The sequence below is a fragment of the Schistocerca americana genome, chromosome 4 (genome assembly GCF_021461395.2).
Source record: "Schistocerca americana isolate TAMUIC-IGC-003095 chromosome 4, iqSchAmer2.1, whole genome shotgun sequence".
NCBI lineage: Eukaryota > Metazoa > Arthropoda > Insecta > Orthoptera > Acrididae > Schistocerca > Schistocerca americana.
Window position 1 is genome coordinate 227,439,816 of NC_060122.1, and position 23,271 is coordinate 227,463,086.

A 23,271-nucleotide genomic window follows, 5' to 3' on the forward strand; every position below is an offset into this window, starting at 1 on the left:
CATTATTACCCTATCGGATAGCCGAGCGTTAACACGCCGCTCCTGGGACGGGGAGGTGCGCTGGTCCCGGATCGAATCCACGCGGCGGAATAACGACGAACGAAGGTCGGTGTGCCGGCCAACCTGGATGTGGTTCTTAGGCGGTTTCCCACATCCCACTAGGTGAATACCGGACTGTTACCCAAGTCCCACACGATTCGCAAACATTTAGAAAACTTTCGATCACTTTCACGTGAATGATACTGCACTCCGACAATCTGGATACACGTATTACGTCCCTGAGGGGTTACAGTTAGCGACAGGTAGGACACTGGCCTGCTCTTTAAATTAAACCTGCCAAATCCGTTAACAACGATGCCGACCCTGCGGCGATGCGGAACAAAGGCGCAAGAAAGAGAAGAAAAAGATTGTTCTATAACATTTCGGGAGAACTACCGGAACTCTGTATTTTGCTGGTACGATATTTCGGCGCAGAATCTTCTGGCCGTCTTCCATACTGACGAGCAATACAATAAGCTCCCCTGTTTAAAGATCCCGCCAGCACATGCGTAGTGTCCTTGTTGGCTGTGCGCATGCGTTGCTTGAGCGCATGCGCCTCTGCTGTTGAGTGCGTGAGCTGCTCTGCGCGCCCTACATCTCACAATTCGACTTGAACGACAAATCACTCAATCTTAATCTCACAGCAAATATCTGGCGCCATTTGGGACAACGAGTGAAACGCAGCAGTCATCATATCCAAAATTTGATAGCTAGCTGTATGGGATCTAAGAGCCAGTGAGCAACTTGGGCTCGACACAGCATGCCTGAAGATACTTTCGGACTCTCTCGTACATTGAGGGCCTCTAAGAGGGGGAGGTCCTATGTGATGACGTTTTAGAAGAGGAAACAAGTGTCGATAGGGAACTGGTAGCAGATCAAAATTTAAAAGAGGTTTAGGAGATTTAAAATCAAATACGGCAGGAGGGATAGATAACATTCCAGCAGAATTTCTAAAATCACTGGAGGAAGTGGTAGCAAAACAATTATTCACGTCGGTGTTTAGAATGTATGAGACTGGCGATATAACATCATCCACGCAATTTCCAAGATTGCAAGAGCCGACAAATACGAGAATTACCGCACAGTCTGCTTAACATTCCATGCGTCCAAGTTTCACAAAAGAATAATATACAGAAGAATGGAAGAAAAAACTGAAGATCATTTACATGGCGACCAATTTGGCTTTAGAGCAGGTAAAGGCACCAGAGAGGCAATTTTGACGTTGCGGTTTGTGATGGAAGTAGGACTGAAGAAAAGTCAAGACGAGTGCAGAAGATTTGTCGAATTGGAAAAAGCGTTCGACCACGTAAAATGGGTCAAGATGTTCGAAATTACGTGAAAAATAACTATAGGGAAAGACAGGAAATATAAAATATGCACGAGAACAAAGAGGGACCAATGAGAGTGGAAGACCAAAAACCAAGTGCTTGGATTAAAAAGGGTGTGAGATGGGGATGTAGCCTTTCGCTCCTATTGTTCAATCCACACGTAGAAGAAGAAATGACGGAAATCAAAGAAAGGTTCAAGAGTGTGTTTGAAATTGAAGTTCAAAGGATAGCAATTTTGAGATTCGCTGTTGACGTTACTTTCCTCAGTAAAAGTGAAGATGAGTTACAGGATCTGCTGAATGGAATGATCAGTCTAATGAGTACGGAATATGGATTGAAAGTAAATCGAATAAAGACGAGAGTAATGAAAAGTAGCAGAAATGAGAAAAGCGATCGGTGATCACGAAGAAAATGAAGTTAAGAAATTATGTTACCTAGATAGCAAAATAACCCATGACGGACGGAGCAAGGCGGGCACAAGAAGAGATTAGCACTGACGAAAAGTGCGTTCCTGGCCAAGAGAAGCCTACTAATGTCAAACATAGGTCTTAATTTGAGGAATACATTTCTGGGAATGTGCGTTTGGAGTACAGCATTGTATGGTAGTGATACATGGACTGTGGGAAAACCGGAAATGAAGAGAGTCGAAGCATTTGAGATGTGGTGTTACAGAAGAGTGTTGAAAATTAGGTGGACTGATAAAGTAAGGAATGAGGAGGTTCTTCTCAGGATCGGCGGGGAAACGAATATGTGGAAAAACACTGGCAAGAAGAAGGGACAGGATGGTAGGACATCTGTTAAGGCATGACAGAGTAACTTCTTTGGTACTACAGGGAGTCGTGACGGATAAAAATCGTAGAGGAAGACAGAGATTGGAATACATGAAGCAAAAAATTGAGGATGTGGGTTGTAATTGCTGCTCCGAGATGAAGGGGTTGGCACGGGACAGGAGTTCGTGGCGGGTAGCATCAAACCAGTCACTAGACTGACGACTCGGAAAGAAAAATGTGAAAAAAGATGTGAGATTGTTGTTAAATACTTTCAGTCAAAGGAAATGGCTGCCAGAGTGTTAATTAAACCATCTGCTCGAGAGCAACACACGTATCGTATTCATAAGATGAAGTTGTCGTTAGCTTTAGTAGTAGTGTTGTTTTGTTGGTAATCTGACTCCGTATTTCTTCTTTCTCCTTGGTTTCTACGAAATGTGGACTATCTTCGAGAAGTAGTTCCTGTTTATGTGTGTACCATATAATACATTGTCTGTGAATACAAATATTAAGAACAATGTAGTCATTATTTATGTTCGTTATCACCCACCTCGTTCGGCTAACAGAAAGGGCAGTGCAAGATGCTTTCAATGAAAGGCAGCGAAACGTTTCTGAGAATGTATGTTTGGAACGCAGCATTTTATGGCAGTGAAACATGGACTGTGGGAAAATCAGAACAGAAGAGAAGAAAAGAGAAGCATTTGCAATGTGATGTTGAAAATTAGGTGGACTGATAGGGTAAGGAACGAGGAGGTTCTCAGAAGAATCGGTGAGGAAAGGAATATATGGAAAACAGCTGTGCTTTCTTTCTAAAAAAAAGTTTGAGGGTACTCCGACATTGGATATAATGCATCGAAAATTATTTATAACCGAAGCATGGGATACCACCCGTCTACTTTTAGCCATAACGTCATCAACATGTCGAACTAAAAACAAAAAAAAGTATCGGACTCTTCAGTTGACATGTGATCAAATGAAGCTGGCGATACCGAGGAACACACAAACGTACAAGAGAATGTGGTATCGAACACTTGCAACGAAAGACAGGACACACTGTAAAAAAAAAAAATGGCTCTGAGCACTATGGGACTCAACTTCTGAGGTCATCAGTCCCCTAGAACTTAGAACTACTTAAACCTAACTAACCTAAGGACATCACACACATCGATGCCCGAAGCAGGATTCGAACCTGCGACCGCAGCGGTCGCGCGGTTCCAGACTGTAGCGCCTAGAACCGCTCGGCCACAACGGCCGGCGACACACTGTAAAACTTCGCACCAACCGACAAGAACGGAACAACAAACGCAAACGAATAAAGAACAACAAAACAAAGATGGCAATGAATCGCGAAGGTTCATGGTAGCGGGACCGTGGAGACATCTACCGGTAGCTCGGCGTTTGAGCGTACGCATATCCGTTTAGCACTACCAACACCCACTATTAGCGGGCGAGGGCACTACATGCTTGTCGAACTGGCTGGCAGCGATTCAGTGGTCGAGAACGGTTGCTGCAGCTTCAAAATGCTTGAAACAGTCAATGACATCGCTTTTCCCACCAAAAACTGCACTGGTATCGTTCGCATTGCAATTACCAACACGAAGAAATGAAATAAATATCTACATCCGTGAAATAAATCTTTGGCACTTTTCCAAGTTCTCAACATCGTAAAAAAATTACTTTGTCGACGAAAACGTTTAGGGCTACGCATCCCCCAGCGTTCCCCAGAAAAACAGCACTGGAAAACAGTGAGTAGACGAAGGGCCAGGATCATAGAACACGTGTTCGTGGCGGCCCACACCACATCAGTGGAAAGAGTGAAGACCTACAGAAAAAAATGAGGAAGGGTCGTTGTGACGTACCCCACTAGGCAGTGGCCGGCGGTGAGCACGTATCTGTCGTTGATGAGGGAGCCGCCGCAGTTCATGAAGCCGTTGTACAGGATGGCCACCATCCAGGGGAAGATGTGCGGCGGCGCCTGATAGCCGCCGACGATGCGCGTGTCGATCACGTCCGACCCCGAGATGCCACACTCTGGCGCAAATACAAACCATTTGCAGCTAATGTTTCACAAATAAAATGTAAAATTCTGATATTTATACAACATAAAAAACTGGTTTAATAAGATAAACACGTGTGATAACAGCGAGGAAACAATGACGTGTTGCAAGATGTACACTACTTGCCATTAAAATTGCTACACCAAGAAGAAATGCAGATGATAAACGGGTATCCATTGGACAAATATATTACAGGGTGATTCAAAAAGAATACCACAACTTTAAAAATGTGTATTTAATGAAAGAAACATAATATAACCTTCTGTTATACATCATTACAAAGAGTATTTAAAAGGGTTTTTTTTTTCACTCAAAAACAAGTTCAGAGATGTTCAATATGGCCCCCTCCAGACACACGAGCAATATCAACCCGATACTCCAACTCGTTCCACACTCTCTGTAGCATATCAGGCGTAACAGTTTGGATAGCTGCTGTTATTTCTCGTTTCAAATCATCAATGGTGGCTGGGAGAGGTGGCCGAAACACCATATCCTTAACATACCCCCATAAGAAAAAATCGCAGGGGGTAAGATCAGGGCTTCTTGAAGGCCAGTGATAAAGTGCTCTGTCACGGGCTGCCTGGCGGCCGATCCATCGCCTCGGGTAGTTGACGTTCAGGTAACCTTTTTCGTAGGACTCTCCATACAGTTGATTGTGGAATTTGCAGCTCTCTGCTAGCTCTGCGAGTCGATTTTCCTGGGCTGTGAACAAATGCTTGCTGGATGCGTGCTACATTTTCATCACTCGTTCTCGGCCGTCCAGAACTTTTCCCTTTGCACAAACACCCATTATCTGTAAACTGTTTACACCAACGTTTAATACACCACCTATCAGGAGGTTTAACACCATACTTCGTTCGAAATGCACGCTGAACAACTGTCGTCGATTCACTTCTGCCGTACTCAATAACACAAAAAGCTTTCTGTTGAGCGGTCGCCGTCTTAGCATCAACTGACGCTGACGCCTAGTCAACAGCGCCTCAAGCGAACAAATGTACAACTAAATGAAACTTTATAGCTCCCTTAATTCGCCGACAGATAGTGCTTAGCTCTGCCTTTTGTCGTTGCAGAGTTTTAAATTCCTAAAGTTGTGGTATTCTTTTTGAATCACCCTGTATACTACAACTGACATGTGATTACGTTTTCACGCAATTTGGGTGCATAGATCCTGAGAAATCAGTACCCAGAACAACCACATCTGGCCGTAATAACGGCCTTGATACGCCTGGGCATTGTGTCAAACAGAGCTTGGACGGCGTGTACAGGTACAGCTCCCATGCAGCTTCAACACGATACCACAGTTCATCAAGAGTAGTGACTGGCGTATTGAGCCAGTTGCTCGGCCACCATTGACCACGTTTTCAGTTGGTGAGAGATCTGGAGAATGTGCTGGCCATGGCAGCAGTCGAACATTTTCTGTATCCAGAAAGGCCCGTACAGGACCTGCAACGTGCGGTCGTGCGTTATCCTGCTGAAATGTTGGGTTTCGCAGGGATCGAATGAAGGGTAGAGCCACGGGTCGTAACACATCTGAAGTGTAACGTCCACTGTTTAAAGTGCCGTCAATGCGCACAAGAGGTGACCGAGACGTGTAACCAATGGCACTCCATACCATTACGCCGGGTGATACGCCAGCATGGCGATGACGAATACACGCTTCCATTGTGCGTTCACCGCGATGTCACCAAACACGGATGTGACCATCATGATGCTGTAAACAGAACCTGGATTCACCCGAAAAAATGACGTTTTGCCATTCGTGCACCCAGGTTCGTCGTTGAGTACACCATCGCAGGCGCTCCTGTCTGTGATGCAGCGTCAAGGGTAACCGCAGCCATGGTCTCCGGGCTGATAGTCCATGCTGCTGCAAACGTCGTCGAACTGATCGTGCAGAAGGTTGTTGTCTTGCAAACGTCCCCATCTGTTGACTCAGGGATCGAGACGTGGCTGCACGATCCGTTACAGCCATGCGGATAAGGTGCCTGTCATCTCGACTGCTAGTGATACGAGGCCGTTGGGATCCAGCACGGCGTTCCGTATTACCCTCCTGAGCTCACCGATTCCATATTCTGCTAACAGTCATTGGATCTCGACCAACGCGAGCAGCAATGTCGCGATACGATAAACCGCAATCGCGATAGGCTACAACCCGACCTTTATCAAAGTCGGAAACGTGATGGTACGCATTTCTCCTCCTTACACGAGCCATCACAACAACGTTTCACCAGGCAACGCCGGTCTACTGCTGTTTGTGTATGAGAAATTGGTTGGAAACTTTCCTCATGTCAGCACGTTGTAGGTGTCGCCTCCGGCGCCAACCTTGTGTGAATGCTCTGAAAAGCTAATCATTTGCATATCACAGCATCTTCTTCCTGTTGGTTAAATTTCGCGTCTGTAGCACGTCATCTTCGTGGGGTAGCACTTTTAATGGCCAGTAGTGTATGTGCAACGGGAATGTCGTATCTCGTTTTGTTTTGGATCCTAATATGATAACAAATAACTTTATCATGCACCAATTATTTACGGTTAATACTCAATATTTAACAGCGTGGGTTTAGCTTTTTAGTGATGTACTATCTGGCCAGAACTATCTGGACATCTCTAAGTAATGCGGATTTGACCATTAGATGTCACGAGATCACAGGAAATGGACTCACCAGTATAAAAGGAAACGGAAATACTAGTATCAGTAGAAAATCTGCAGTAGAGAAGCTGCGGAATGGATCGGTGAGTGGAGCTCAATAACTTCGAATGTGAACTAGTTATTGGATCTCATCTGTATAACAAATCGATCAGGGACATTTCAACACTTATAATGCTGCCCATGTGACTTTTGGTGATGTGACTGCGTGAGTGTGAAGCAGAAACGCGAAGCAACAACCGCAGCTAAACCAAGACCAGGTAAATCTCAAGTACCACCGGCAACAGACAGTGGAACATTGCGGAGGGTGGTTTGTAAGAAACCGCATGAAAACAGCGCAAGGAATAACTCGTGAGTTTATGTGCCACCAGCAACCCAGCAAGTGCAGTGACTGGCCGTAAGGTGTTAAATGCAACGGGGTATATTTCTCCAGCCAGTCCTAAGCGGCGCTTGAGGTGGTATAAAGGACGGGGCCACTGGTCAGTGAGCGACTGTTAACGAGTGACTTGGAGCGATAAATCACGCTATATACTGTGACAATCTGATGGAAGGGTTTGGGTTTGGCGAACGCCTGGACGATGTACGAAGAGCGTTCAATAACTAATGCAACACATTTCTTTTCTGAAAGCAAGTTGGTTTTATTTACGAGCGCAGCAGATCACATTATTCCCCTCTCTTTTTGCTAGAAATGTCTATATTTCAGCCGCGCGGGGTAGCCGTGCGGTCCAGGGCGCCTCGCAACGGTTTGCGCGGCTCCCTCCGTCGGAGGTTCGAGTCCTCCCTAGGGCATGGGTGTGTGTGTTGTCCTTAGGGTAAGTTAGGTTAAGTTAGATTAAGTAGTGGCACCGATAGCCTCATCAGTTTGGTCCCATAGAACTTACCACAAATTTCCAGTTACCTATTTTTCAACATAATCTCCTTTGAATGCGACGGCCTTACGCCAACCTACTATGAGGGCCTGTATGCCCGTGTGACACCATCCTGCTAGTCGACGTCGGAGCCAACGCTTTGCTGCACCAGTGTCCTTCCCATCATCCACCTACTGCTTCCCGTGGAGTGCATCCTTCGTTGGGCCAAACAGATGGAATTTGGGAGGTTAGAGATCCGAGCTGTAGGGTGGATGAGGAAGAACAGTCCGATGATGTTTTCTGAGCTCCTGACGGGTGCGCAGAGCTGTGTCAGGTCTTGCGTAGTCATGGAGAACGAGAAGTCTTCAATTTCTTGAGGGTAGCACGGTACAATTCCGAGTTGATCGTTCCACCACGATGGAGGGCATCAAAAAGAATAACTCCTTCTGAGTCCCAGAAGACCGGATGAGAGTATGGCTTTGAAGTTTTTCTTTGGAGAAGAGGTGGTGTGCCGCTTTGTTCCTGGCTCAAAGTGATGAACCCATGTTTCATCACCTGTGACAATATTCGACAAAAATTTTCACGGTTAGCCTCATAGCGCGCAAGTAGTTTCTTTGTAGCTCTTTATGGTCTTCTGCTATGCGGCGAGGAACCCAATGGGCATACATCTTTCAGTATCCTGACTGGTGGACGTGCGTGGCAGCATTGTCAACAGAGACGTCCAGTTGAGCAGGGAGGTGTTTGTTATCTGTCGATCACCTCGAATGAGAGCATCCACATCTTACCAACACTGCGATGCTCTGGTTTCCCACCAAACGAAACTCAGTGACAGCTCTCTGCTTGGAACGTGCCTCCGTTACAGAGGACATTTTGAAGGCTACGTATAGCGCCTCTACGTATCGGAACTTCGTGAAATTATAGGAGCTGAAGCGGGAATATTCAAGGATGTGCCACAACAAACACTGCATTTTTTCGAACGAAACTGACCGAGAAAAAAAAGCGTTGCACTACTTATGAACCTGCCATCATATGTAATGCCAACAAAGATATACGGAGGAGGTGGTGTTAGGGTATTGGGGTGTTTTTTGTATCAAGAAGGCGCTAAATGCGGAACGATAGTCTAAGAAAACATTTCTCGGCATTGTGTACTGAGGAACAGTTCGTAGACGACGACTGCTTATATCAACATGACAATGGACCCTGTCATAAACAAACATTTCTACTTGATAAGTTCAAGAAATTAAAGTGTTTGGTGAGCCTCAAGATTCTCCACTTGAACAGTGATCTTATTTTTTGGTCAAGAATTTGGGTGACGTCAGTGCGTAAAAGGAGAGCGCTTTCTTCAACGCATCAATAACCAGCCGGCCGCTGTGCCCGAGCGGTTCTAGGCGCAGTCTGCAACCACGCGGCTGCTACTGTCGCAGGTTCGAATCCTTCCTCGGGCATGGATGTGTGTGATGTCCTTAGGTTTACGTAGTTCTAAGTCTAGGGCGCTGATGACCTCAGATATCAAGTCCCATAGTGCTTAGGACCGCTACAATAACAATATGGCGGGAGATCACTGTTGTTCATTTTACACAGGTTTACAACAGATAATTCTGCAGAGGAAAAAATTCTGTTACATGTTTTAAGGAGAAGAGAGAACGGCAATATAAGGCTTCGTAATGAAAAGGTGGAAAAATTTGGAAGTTAGTGGTAAGGGCTATCGGATCAAACTGCTGATGTCATCGGTCCCTAGGCTTACGCACTACTTAATCTAACTTAACCTAACTTATGCTAAGGACAACATACACACCCATGCCCGAGGTAGGACTCGAACCTCCGACGGGGACAGCCGCGCGAACTGTGACGAGGTACCTCACACCGTACGGCTACCCCGCGTGGCAGGAAAAGGTGTTTCGGGTAATATATTTCAATAAGTTCTTTCGTTCGTACTGAAAAATTACGTTCATATTTTTTGTTAATTTTCCTGTTTATAACGATGTCATATTGCGAGGAAACTACATGATAGAAGAAAAACATTTGTGGATTAAGCCTTGTCTAAGAAAAATAGATAAAAATATTTTAATATTGGTCTGTGTTATGAATGAAAGGACCGGCAGATATCGTAGCGGTTTTTAGGGTGAGAATGACTTTCGCCAGTGTTTTGTGTCTTGTTTACAAAACAGAACTCTAAAAAGTTAGTCGGTGCTAGGAAGGGATGAAATATTGGTGGGTGGGTGTATGTGTGTGGCGGGGGAGGGGGTGTTAATCATGGACAAGAAACTTTTACCTCTAGATACATGTAATAAAACGGACACAGCCTTCAGTGAGAAAGTTTCATTGGCGTTACACGGGGTGTGTGCAAGAAAAGTGTCACATCTTACTACTGGAGGTAGTATTGGTCAAAACTAGAAGAAAATTCCCGTAATTGTATGTTCGGAAACCAATACCTGTTGAGATACGGGTCGTTTTAGCTGTGCTATGTAATGTGCAGCATTCGTTGGTATAGGTTGGTATATAATGCTGCAGTTACTTTCACGTGTCTGAATGGTTATAATTTTCAGCACACTGATGGTGGTGCCGGTACCAACCATAGCGAAGCAATGGTTTTGGGATTACAGTTGTACCCCTTGTCTTTTATATAGCGTCACAAAAAGGAGTCGCATGTGTTCAGATCCGGAGAATATGGCGGCCAGTCGAGGCCCATGCCAGTGGCCTCTGGGTAACCCAGAGCCAGAATGCGGTCCCCAGAGTGCTGCCCATACTCTACATCAGGAGAACAAGATTAGTGATTCCGTGCAGTGTGAAAACTCAGTACTATAAAAATGCGATGGAGACCTTCTACTCCACGAGGGAAATGACAGACATTGTATTCAGTTATGGATTATGACGAACTACGTCCAAAACGCGCCATTCCATCCAAAATTGTGTTCGGAAGGCTATTCCAGCGACTTGAAGACTGGACCATTCGCAGCAATGGCAACTGACGGATGTATAATTCGCGTATTTCCCACGACGGAGGTGGAGACGTAGATATTAGATATGTAGAGGACGACCCTGAAACATAGGTGCGAAGAGCTGGATTTGTTGTAGATATCACCATACTCTTGCGTGGCCCCTTCAACACAATAAGTTGCTTTATCCCTACCATATGAAACGCGAACAAGCTCTTTGGCCAGTAGAACACCTTGCCCGACTACAATTCTGCCAATGGCTTCTAAACAGGTTGCTGAAGATCCGCAGTTCGCTGCCTACTTTTATGAAGCAAAATTTACATGAGATGTCGCAGTAAAATACCAAAATACACACTTGTGGGCAATGCAAAACCTCGAGCAATCTTGTGGGTGACGCGTTAGGATCGTTTCGTTATCAGTATGGGCAGGAATTGTCGGTGATAGACTCATAGGGTCATACACTTTACCAACCACATCGACAAGTGATGTGTATCACCAATTTCTTTGTAATGAATTACTGTCGCTGTTGGAGGACGTTACCCTTGCAGAAAAACAACGACTGTAGTTCGTACGACGGCACTCCAGACCATTTTCTATGTATCATGCGACAGTACCTTACCGCAGTGTTCCGTGGGAGATGAAGTGGTCGAACACGTTCAGTAAGAAGGCTTCTCAGTTCACCGGACATGAATTCGTTTGATCTATGACTCTGGGGACGTTTAAAGGCGTTGGTGTCTGTCCAATCCATCGACAATGTGCAGATGTTGGAAGAGCGTGTGACGAATGTAAGTGGCGTAGTGACAAAAGAGCAAGGTGTATCTTAAAGAACGTGCGAGTCACCGTGAAGGAAAGAAAGGAAGCAATATTATACAATTGCGTAGGCTTCCGCGGCCAGAGTCAGTCGACATAAATGTTTTCTGGGTATGGTGCCGCGTCATATTGTATAAAACTACTGCAGGTGAAAAGCGGCCACGGCTGCAGCGGCCTTCTTCTGGGTCTACTGGTGCGTTCTGAATATATAGTCCCTTATATTTTTGTATTACTGACCACTGCCCATGCCATTAGGTCATAATTTTGAAAACGTAGTTCATTTTATTGGTCACTTAAGGAGGAAGGAGGGGGAACTCTATTTTCATAGGTTACTGCGGTGGAGGGAGAGCGTAACCTTTGTTGTCTGTTGGCTCTTGTGTTACGTGCCATGACTGGTGGTCACTGGCGAATGAAAAGTTGGCTCCTGTTTACCAAGTGCTGGACGTCGGCCGCGCGGCGGCAGTTTCTCGCCGGTAGTGCTCGCGCCTCGTGATGACAAAGTTGTGTGGATTGACTGATGGCTGCAGCCATTGGCTAGAAACGTTGTGCGTAGCCACTGAAGCCCAGGTGTTACCTTTTGAGTATCACTTAGGAGCTACGCACAGATTGCCAAAGAACGGATGACCGAGTTCTTCTGTGCTGGGTGGTGGCACGATTGAGCATGCAGATACCTGTCTGTATGTGTAGGCTTGCGATATACTCTGTGCCCCAGTGTGCCCTCCGTTGTCCTGTATACTTCGAAGTCTTTGCACCATTCTTTGCGTGAACTGCATCTACCTGTGCATGTTGTACAAATATTCATGAAACTTGTGTAACTCCGTTTAACCATGAGGTCATATAACGAACGTGTCGTTCACGTATCTGAACCAGCAACGTGGACGAAAAGGAGCTGAACCAAGGGCTGTTGCTTCAAAGACTTCCATGAGTATGTCGGCTGCCAGCGGAGGTAGGGAAGACTCCTTTGCTACGCCGTCTGTCTGCTCGTAGTATTTTCCTTGCCGTTTGAAGTGCGTTGAAGTCAGGCACAGTTCAACCAGGTCGCATACGTCTGGCGGGACATGCTCTTGAAGAATGCGGATAGTTTCGTTTACTGGCACGTTAGTAAATAGTGACTTCACGTCAAAGCTGACGGTCAAAGGAACCGTGACCGAAACGTTGGTTTTCTCCAGCAGTAGTTTTATACAATACGACGCGGTACATACCCAGAAAACTTTCATGTCGAAGCAAGATTAGTGTTTAACGTCCCATCGAGAACGACGTCATTGGAGACGGAGCACACGCTCAGATTAGTGAAGTCTAGGGAAGAAAAAATCGCCGGCCGTGGTGGCCAAGCGGTTAAAGGCGCTACAGTCTGGAACCGCGCGGCCGCTACGGTCGCAGGTTCGAATCCTGCCTCGGGCATGGATGTGTGTGATGTCCTTAGGTTAGTTAGGTTTAAATAGTTCTAAGTTCTAGGGGACTGATGACCTTAGAAGTTAAGTCCCATAGTGCTCAGAGCCATTTGAACCATTTGGAAGAAAATGGGTCGTGCCCTTTCAAAGGAACCATCCAGCATTTGCCTTAATCGAATTAGGAAAACAGTGCGAAACGTAAATGAGGATCGTCATCGTAAAGTGCTGTGCCTCATACTGTGCAACAGTGTTATATTAAGGAACTTTCCTTACTTCTTCTTCAATAAATTATAATATTGAGTTACGCTTATTTTTATCTCAATTTTGTTTCCTGCTATTTACGTTGTGTAAATTTTAACAAGCATCCTTTCCATAACAGAAACGGACATTTCCACCAACTCAAGGCGCTCGAAAGCAAACAAAGTAATATGTACTTGCATAGTGCGTTTGAAGATTGAACGACCACACGACTTTACGTCTATGTCGAGAGTTAGAGTCCAAATTTCTGCGTAGTGAGTCACGCAGTGAGGCATGAGTCAAGTGTTGATTGTGATGCATTCGCCGGATGAGTACGTTAAGCTCGGCGGTCCTCTCGGTGCTACTCGAGACTAGTAATTTTTCCACAGGCAACAGCTCTCACACGTGCCACAATTTCCGTAACTTACGGGCCGGTGGTTTGTGACAGGGATCGCGGTTATGACTGAAACAACCGGTTTTCGGGTACATCGGTTTCTTTCATCTCCAGTTTATCGTTACTCTCAAGAATGCTCAAAATGACCGGTTCCTGAAACAACCGATTTTCGGTTTTTTATGCCAGCAATAAACGTACACATTGAAGAAAGATTGAAAAATTCTAATTTTCTTCAGATTTTTATACTATACTTTTCAAGATACGTAGACTCAAAGTATCGAGCGAAATAGGTAACTTGAAAGATAGCTTAGTCGCTCCACCAACCACTGCTTTTCTCGAAAAGTTTTTTTTTGGGGGGGGGGGGGGTTGAATAGTACCAGTTTTCTCCTGCAGGTTCTAAATTTTAAATCTCTGCTCAGAGATCATACTATAATCGAGGATCATATCAATATTTTGATTTGTATTGGAACTTACACTGGTTTACCCACATGGATATATGTTTTATTTTTTCTGTCTATTTTCATCCATTCATTCGCGTAAGTAGTTTACGGCAAAGATCAAAACGCGGTATGCCCGCAGCAATCAAGCCTGCGGAGCTAGCGAAAAAGAAGAAGAGCATAAACTTTCTTACGTTTGTAAAAACTCCTATCGGTTCTTTCGTTGATCTTGTACTGTCTGCCTTTTCCCCTCCGTGATAGAAAGAGGACGAGGATTACTGTTTAGTTCACAAATAATGTGAATTACATTAATTCTTATAGTACGAAGTCAACTCCATTTACTAGTTCCTTGTTTCACATGATCTTTCTGCGTTACCGATATCTGTAAGATTCGGAGAAGCAAGAAATTCAATCAGAGAAAGTTGGACGCCGTAACATTCTCACAAAGGAGAACTGGAGATAAAGAACTTCAAGGCGCGAAGAACTACCATCTAATAATCCAATGTTATATGTCAGAGATTTGTCGTGCAAACGAAAAATTATACGCCTGACTGCCCGGAGTGAGCTTCGACGGGCGTAAATTATTAGCCGAGACACGTTCACGAGTGAACTCACTATTGTCGCGCCTCTTGTGCGCCGCTAGCAAATTTCCATCGCAATAATTATTCTTCAAATTATTAATTAACCAGTAGAACTGGTTACTGTTTCTAGGACGGGGCCAGATATATTAGACAGATGCGATAATTAAATGGTATAAAACATGTTGTGTAACATTCTATTGTATTTGTTTGATTGGAATAACATTATCGAGAGAAGATCATGGGCAAACAACGCATGGTATGCATAAATCTGAAATGGTTAACTGGAGGATGTACCAATAACATTTAAGAAGATCCTCTAATAAGGTAGGAAAGAACTCCAACTTCCAGCTCGCATAATTGCGCTTGGTAACGCCTAGATCGAAAGTAGTATCAGTACCTTAACCTATCCAGTCATAAATTTGAACCATTCTTTTAAAAGCAATAGAGATTAGGGTTGATATTATTTTGATTTTTTTGAAATGTGGATACAAAAATCATTAACAGCAACAATAAGACACAGTAATGGCGCAGAATACTGAATACATCATGAACTGATCGGGAAAATTCTCGCAACCAATTCCAAGATTAAAATTCAGTTTCATTTCACATTTGTGTTGTTGTTGTGGTCTTCAATCCAGAGACTTGTTTGATACAGCCCTCCATGCTATTCTATCCTGCGCAAGCTATTTCATCTCCAAGTAACTACTGCAACTTACATCCTTCTGAATCTGCTTAGTGTATTCATCTCTTGGTCTCCCTCTATGGTTTTTACCCTCCACGCTGCCCTCCAGTACTAAATTGGTGATCCCTTGATGGCTCAGAACATGTCCTACCAACCACATTCACATTTATAACTTCAAAAAGTTTACAAAATGGAACCAGTTAAGAAGGTTGTGCCGACTAAGGAAAATAGTGTAGAAATACAAAATGTCGCCGCAATGAGTGCGACGACAAATGATAGTCACACCGAAAATGTCGATCATATCGATGACAGCCGGGAATACTACACAAATTGAGTTTATACCGATGAAAAAAAATGTCTTACGTCATGACGCTACAACGCTCACGGTAGACGAGACTAATTTTCAAATCCCACCGAGAAGCATTTACTCCCATGAAGCGAGTGAAAGACGCGATAGTGCGGAATCAGTAAATTATAGTTTCTCCATGTGACTTGAACTTGTTTCAAATGTGAAGGAACAAGATACAGTAGGTACATAGGACGCTAATGCATGATCCACGCATTCAATGCAGGGTGTGTATAAAGGTCTCACTGACCTAATGAAGGATTCGTTTCATAATTTTTCTAAGCAACACCCTGAAAAACTTGACGATAATTTCGTGATTTTAAAAATGAACAAAAGCAAACACTTGATGGTTTTAAGAATGACCTATCAGAGAGGTTAGATAATGTAACCCAAAATCTACACACTGACCTTTCTAATGATTTGACATACAAACTTGCGAATATGGGGAAGTAAATAAAGGTGGAATTATTCACTGATTTGTTTCAGGAGATAAACAATCTAGATCAAAAAGTGTCATCTATAGACGAGGCACAAGAGGATATGTCAGGGAAGCTAAAGGTCATGGGTGACGTGCAGATATAGACGCAAGAGGCTCAGTCGGAAATCTCCAAAAATTTAGGAACTATGACAGGTACTGTTAGTGAGTTGCAGTCTCTACGTAAAGATTTGCCGGAAGAAGTACAAGAGCTCTCGGTAAAACGGAGTAATTTAGATTTAGGTAGTAAGTTTATAAAGAAAACACAAGTAAAAATCGAAAAGGAGGTGAAGAATTTAAAGGACAGAGCCGGAGCGGGAGTGCTAGATAAGGGTACAACTCTCGCACAGAAGGTCGTACGAGAGTGTAAGACCTATGGAGAAGCAGTAAAGGAAAGGGAAAAAGAATTGATTGCTAGCATTGAGCTAGGCTTAAAGGCAGCGGAAGAGAAGTTGCAGAGAAATATTATTAATGTTGTGGAAGTCACAGGAGAGACGCCAACAGCAATCAGTCAGGTGCAGTCGGGGAGGATGGACATCGATAACACTTAACAATCATTCTTATGCTTACTCGACTCCATTGATCTAACATACGAGTATAAAAAGGGGCCAACGCAGTCACAGAACATTAACACGCAGTGTGCGTCTCCACAAAATAGTCAACAGCAGAATGTCAAAGGTGGCAATAACCAACACGATTGGCACCCGTATGTCCGTGCAACAACAAAAATACAAGAAGTACTTATAGTAACGGTGGAAACCAAAAGTACAAGAGAACTTTAAAAGGAAATCACAAACAGAATTACAATAGACCGGCTTACACCGAACGGATGGTCTACGACCAACAAGTTCACAATGCACCCACAGCAGGTGACAATAGCCTATCCAGTAACTGGCAGGAACCGACCGCAAATAGACACCTCGGCAGTCTTCCATCCGGCAGTTACGATCATCAGAATAACAACTGTGTTTCCAGTGAGAGGCAAGGTCAAGGAGAATTTAATTCCGGGGCAATATAGGACACGAACTGGCGAGGTCAAATCCACAACGTGCAGATAGCTAAGGTTACTCACAATGAAGAGGCTAACACCCGGACTAATGAGGAAAACTCGAACAGGTCGCGATAAGGCCCCATTCGCAGACCAATAAAAGGGATGTGGGCATGCCGTTAATTCCAAATTAATTTCTCAGATATGACCAAAAACTGTGTCGGAAGACGTAAGCGATTTAGATAAGGATAAAGAGGAGTCACTGCAAGCTGTAACTTTTTTTTATCAGTCTTCTGACTGGTTTGATGCGGCCGGCCACGAATTCCTTTCCTGTGCCAAACTCTTCATCTCAAGAGTAGCACTTGCAACCTATGTCCTCAATTATCTGCTGGATGTAATCCAATCTCTGTCTTACTCTACAGTTTTTGCCCTCTACAGCTCTCTCTAGTACCATGAAAGTCATTCCCTGATGTCTTAACAGGTGTCCTATCATCCTGTCCCTTCTCCTTGTCAATGTTTTCCACGTATTTATTTCCTTGTTCCTTACCCTATCAGTCCGCCTAATTTTCAACATTCGTCTGTAGCACCACACCTCAAGTGCTTCGATTCTCTTCTGTTCCGGTTTTCCCACATTCCATGTTTCACTATCGTACAATGCTGTGTTCCAAACGTAAATTCTCAGAAATTTCTGCCTCATATTGCGTACTATGTTTGATACTAATAGCCTTCTCTTGGCCAGAAATGCCCTGCTTGCCAGTGCTAGTCTGCTTTTGGTGTCCTCCTTGCTCCGTCCGTCATTGGTTATTTAGCTGCCTAGGTAGCAGAATTCCTTAAGTTCATCTACTTCGTGACCATCAATCCTGATAAGTTTCTCGCTGTTCTCGTTTCTGCTACTTCTCATTACTTTCGTATTTCTCCGATTTACTCTCAGTCCATATTCTGTACTCATTAGACTGTCCATTCCACTCAGTAGATCATGCAATTCTTCTTCACTTTCACTCAGGATAGCAATATCATCAACGAATCGTATCACTGATACCCCCTCACATTGTATTTTAATTCCACTCTTGAACCTTTCTTTTATTTCCATCATTGATTCTTCGATGTAAAGATTGAACGGTAAAGGGGAAAGATTACATCCCTGTTTTATACCCTTTTTAATCTGAGCTTTTCCTTCTTGATCGTTCAGTCTTATTATTCCCTCTTTGTTCTTGTACTTATTGTGTATTACCCGGCTCTCCCTATAGCTTACCCCTATTTTTCTCAGACGTTCGAACATCTTGCACCATTTTACATTATCGAACGCTTTTCTAGGTCGACAGATCCTATGAAAGTGTCTTCATTTTCCTTTAGTCTTGCTCCCATTATCAATCGCAACGTCAGAACTGCCTCTCTGGTGCCTTTACCTTTCCTAAAGCCAAACTGATGGTCCTCTAACACATCCTCAATTTTCTTTTCCATTCTTCTGTATATTATTCTTGTCAGCGACATGGATGCTTGGCCTATTAAGCTGATTTTCCGATAATTCTCGCACTTGTCAGCTCCTGTAATCTTCAGTATTGTGTGGATGATGCTTTTCCGAAAGTCAGACGGTATATTGTCAGACTTATACATTCTGCACACTAACGTGAATAACCGTTTTGGTGCCACTTCCACTAATGACTTTAGAAATTCTGATGGAATGTTATCGATCCGTTCTGCCTTGTTTGAAGTCCTCCAAAGTTCTCTTAAATTCTGATTCTGATACTGGACTCCCAATCTCTTCTAAATCGTCTCCTGTTTTTTCTTCGATCACCTCAGACAAATATTCCCCCTCATAGAGGCCTTCGATATATTCTTTGCACATATCCGCTCTCTCTTCTGCGATTTGCAGTGGAATTCCCGTTGCACTAGTAATGTTGCCACCCTTGTTTTTAATTTCACCGAAGGTTGTTTTGACTTTCCTATACGTTGAGTCAGTCCTTCTGACAATCATTTCTTTTTCGACTTCTTCACATTTTTCATGCAGCCTTCCTTCTACTATCAATTTATTTAATTCCTTGGCGACTTGTGTTTCTGTATTCCTGAATTTCCCTTGACGTTTTTGTACTTCCTTCTTTCATTGATCAACTGAATTATTTCTTCTGTTATCTTAGTTTCTTCGTAGTTACCTTCTTTGAACCTATGTTTTCTTTTCCAGCTTCTGTGATTGCCCTTTTTAGAAATGTCCATTTCTCTTCAACTGTACTGCCTACTGGACTACTCTTTATTGCTGTATCTACCGCCTTAGAGAACTTCAAGCATATCTCGTCATTCCTTAGTACTTCCGTTTGAGTATTTATTGTTCCTGACTAATCTCTTAAATTTCAGTGTACTCTTCATCACACGTACATTGTGATCTGAGACAGAATCCATTACATCGGCTCTCAGCAGCGCTCGCGCGAGGTGCCATGTTACGGAGGGCGTGCATTATGGTGACAAAAGTCAAGTGATAGCGATATGGACATATGCTGAGGGTGGTAGTATCGCTTTCACATGGTACTAATGGGCTGTGCGTTAGCGGAGCTGTCATTCGAACTCTGGTGATCGACGGGAATTAACAGTCTGAACGCGGAGTGGTAGTTGGAGCTAGACGCATGGGACATTCAGTTTTTGAAATCGTTAGAGAAATCAATATTAAGAGACCCACAGTGTCAAGACAATACCAAATTTTAGGCATTACCAGTCACGACGGACAACCCAGTGGCCGACAACTTTTGCTTAACGAGCGAGAGCAGCGGCATTTGCGTAGATTTGTCAGTGATTACGGGCAAGCAACACTGCGTGAAATAACCACAGAAATGAATGTGGGACGTTAGGTCAGTGCGGCAAAATGTGGCGTTAATGGGCTACGGCAGCAGATGACCGACGAGAATGCCTTTGCTAACAGCGTGACATCGCATGCAGCATCTCTCCTCGGCTTGTGACTATATCGGTTGGACCCTAGACGACTGGAAATCAGCGGTTCTAGGCGCGCAGTCCGGAACCGCGCGACTGCTACGGTCGCAGGTTCGAATCCTGCCTCGGGCATGGATGTGTGTGATGTCCTTAGCTTAGTTAGGTTTAAGTAGTTCTAAGTTCTAGGGGACTGATGACCACAGACGTTAAGTCCCATAGTGCTCAGAGCCATTTGAACCATTTTGAACGACTGGAAAACCGTGCCCTGGTCAGAAGAGTCCCGATTTCAGTTGGTAAGAGTTGATGGTAGGGTTCGAGTGTGGCGCAGATCCGTCGAAGCCGTGGACCGATGTTGTCAATAAGGCACTGGTGGTGGCTTCGTAATGACGTGGGTTGTGAAGGGACTGGGTCCTCTGGTCCAACTGAAGCGATCATTGACTGGAAATATTTATGTTCGGCTACCTGGAGACCATTTGTAACCATTCACAGACTTCATGTTCCCAAACAACGGTGTCATGTCATATCCGACACTGGATATAATGCAGCAAAAATTACTTATAACTGAAGCCTGGGATACTACCCGTCTGCTTTTAGCCATGACATCTTCAACATCATCATGGTAGCGGGACCGTAGAGATATCTATCGGTAGCTCAATGTTTGAGCGTACGCATATCCGTTTAGCACTACCATCGCCCACTTTTAGCGGGCGAGGGCACTGCATGCTTGTCGAACTGGCTGGCAGCGATTCAGTTGTCGAGAACAGTTGCCGCAGCTTCGACATGCTTGAAACAGTCAATGACATCGCTTTTCCCACCAAAAACTGCTCTGGTATCGTTCGTATTGCAATTAACAACACGTAAAAATGAAATAAAAAATTTACGTCCGTGAAATAAATATTTCGCACACTTCCAAGTTCTCAACATCGTAAAAAAATTACTTTGTCGACGAAAAAGTTTAGGGGTACGCAACCCCCAGCGTTACCCCAGAAAAACAGCACTGCATGTCATTGCCCTTCAATTCGCGATTGATTTGAAGAACACTCTGGACAATTCTAGCAACTGATTTGGTCATCCAGACCGGCCGATATGAATCCCATCGAACATTTATGGGACGTAATCAAGAGATCAGTTTGTGCACAAAACCCTGCACCGGTAACACTTTCGCAATTATGGACGGATGAAGAGGCAGCAGAGTTCAATATTTCTTCAGGGGACTTCTAACGACTGGTTGAGGTTATGCTGCACTTCTCCAGGCAAAAGGAGGTCCGACCCGATATTAGGAGGCGTCCTACGACTTTTGTGACGTCAGTGTAACGTGAATTGTGGAGAGTGGTTCATGTGCTCTGTAGGTTGGCATTTCGCTCAGGTTGTGCTATAGTTCAATTCTTATATCTTGGCGGCTCGCGCATGCCCGCCCAGACGCGGGAGATTGCAGCGTTGCCAGTTTGCAAATGACGCATGCGCCAAGAGAAGCAGCGACATAGTATAGTATAGTTCGCAAACTTACGTTTAGGGGGGAGCGCGCAGTTTATGAAGTAAAGCCACCACGGCCGCATTAACCCTTACGCTGCTACAGAGACGTGCTCCCCGCATTCCGTGCTGCGCGCGATTTTGTCATCACTGTACTGCTCGCCTGTGCAGACACATGGTGAGAATGAAATGTGTACAAGATACCTAAATTTCATATAAAATTTACTGTATAACAATATCTCATTTAATTTAAGTACCAGATAGGTGTCATATGCAATATTGAGAAATATTCCGTCTTTCACATCAGTAATAAAAGTTTTATTTACACCGGGCGCGTTTGGCTTTATTTTAAAGCACTTCAGTCAGTCAAAAAGGAAGTAGACAAAATACATTAAACAAAACTGTGGACATACAAAAACATTAGGAGTTGAATATACTGTGTATCAGCGAAGTGCTCAGAGCTATGTCAAATATAATTTTTGTGTGTTGCACACACAAACAGCATTTATTTGCTAAAACACTGATCAGCCAACACAAACGTTGAATATTGTGTTACTGCAGCACAAAACTACGAAAGGTGACATGGCAGTGGAGGAGACAAAATACTGTCTACTGAAGATTATAATGAAGAGGCAAAACACTAGAAATTTCAAAAAATTACATTCAAACAAATAAATTCATGAAGTAAGACACTTCGATATTGTTTTTAAATAAAGAAAATCTAAAGCACTGAAGAAGGTTTGAACTCAGAACTTTTAGCTTTTTTTTAAAAAATCTGATTTTGTTCGGTTTTGTTCGTTACATCTGCTCGGGGCGGACATCGTAAGACACCCATTTTAGTTAGTTGTTGATCGTGAACTCAGTTTTTTTTATTACAGCGGGCAATTAACCCTCTGACCGAACACGCTGAGCTACCGTGCCGGCGTCGCTTGGCAGCCAAACACCTTAACCATTATGCTAACACAACTTGCAAATGAAGAGTGCTCCTGGACGACTTTAAAATATTACGCAAAATATCGACAAACACTGTTGTTATGATTATGAATTACTCACGTTTCGTTGAAGTACAGTAGGAAATAAACAATTACCACTGTTCTTTATTGTGAAAAAGCGGTTCGTGAGAATGATACAAACACCTTTCCTTGCTATCGCCTGAATTAGGACGCTTATTGCTTGTTTGGTTGAATTGAATCATAGAATATGAAGCAATTGGTATAAAGAATGCTTTTTCCAAACATTCTATAAAAGAAAGTCTGCTATCAAGACATTGCTTTTATTCAGTCACTTTATTTATGACTGAACGTTTCTAAAACTGAAGACACTCGTCCGTGCTCTGCACTGCAGTCGAGCTCTGGCAACGTCGTTCTCTGTTCATTGGCTGACTGTGTTTTGTGACGTCAGATGCGCAGAACGAACCTAAACTCGGCCGCCGTCGCAAATGACGCACACTATAGAAGTGGAGGAACAGGCAGAATCCGTTTCCCAGCAGCACCGGCGCAAAGAGCCAAGATACAGTGCGTGATTAGTACGCTGTTACGTTTGGCGGACTTACGGCACGGTTGGCGTTGCCAGTCGCTCGGCTTCCCGGCGCCGAGTGGCGGCAGGAGCATCTTCTGGCTGCGCCTGGGTGCCGCCACCGCCGCAGCCACGCCCTCCAGACCCGCCCTCGCCAGCACGCCCGAGTACTGCACAGTGGCAGGTGGCCGTCTCTGTTACATGCTCTGTGTTCCATTCAATATCAGGCTGGTGCATGAGTTCAAAACGTTTTTCCATAAGATTATGAACACAACAGATACAAATGACACAGATCTTAGCCATCAGTAATACGGGGCTATTCAAAAATAAGGAACAAATTTTAATCATTTATTGCTTCCAAACTACAAAACACATAAAAATTCTTCCAATCCATCTGTGGCATGAATCAGCAA

General features: G+C 44.1%; 1 protein-coding gene across 1 annotated transcript in view; it reads right to left on the reverse strand.

Moving 5' to 3' along the window:
• LOC124613150 (trypsin-7-like) overlaps window positions 1–23,271 on the reverse strand; it is a 278,621-nt gene that overhangs the window by 168,433 nt on the left and 86,917 nt on the right. The window contains exons 2-3 of the mRNA XM_047141775.1: window positions 22,896–23,028; window positions 3,994–4,165 (exon numbers count right to left, since the gene is read on the reverse strand). Of these exons, the coding sequence (XP_046997731.1) occupies window positions 3,994–4,165; window positions 22,896–23,028 (305 nt within the window). The remainder of the gene's footprint in view (window positions 1–3,993; window positions 4,166–22,895; window positions 23,029–23,271) is intronic.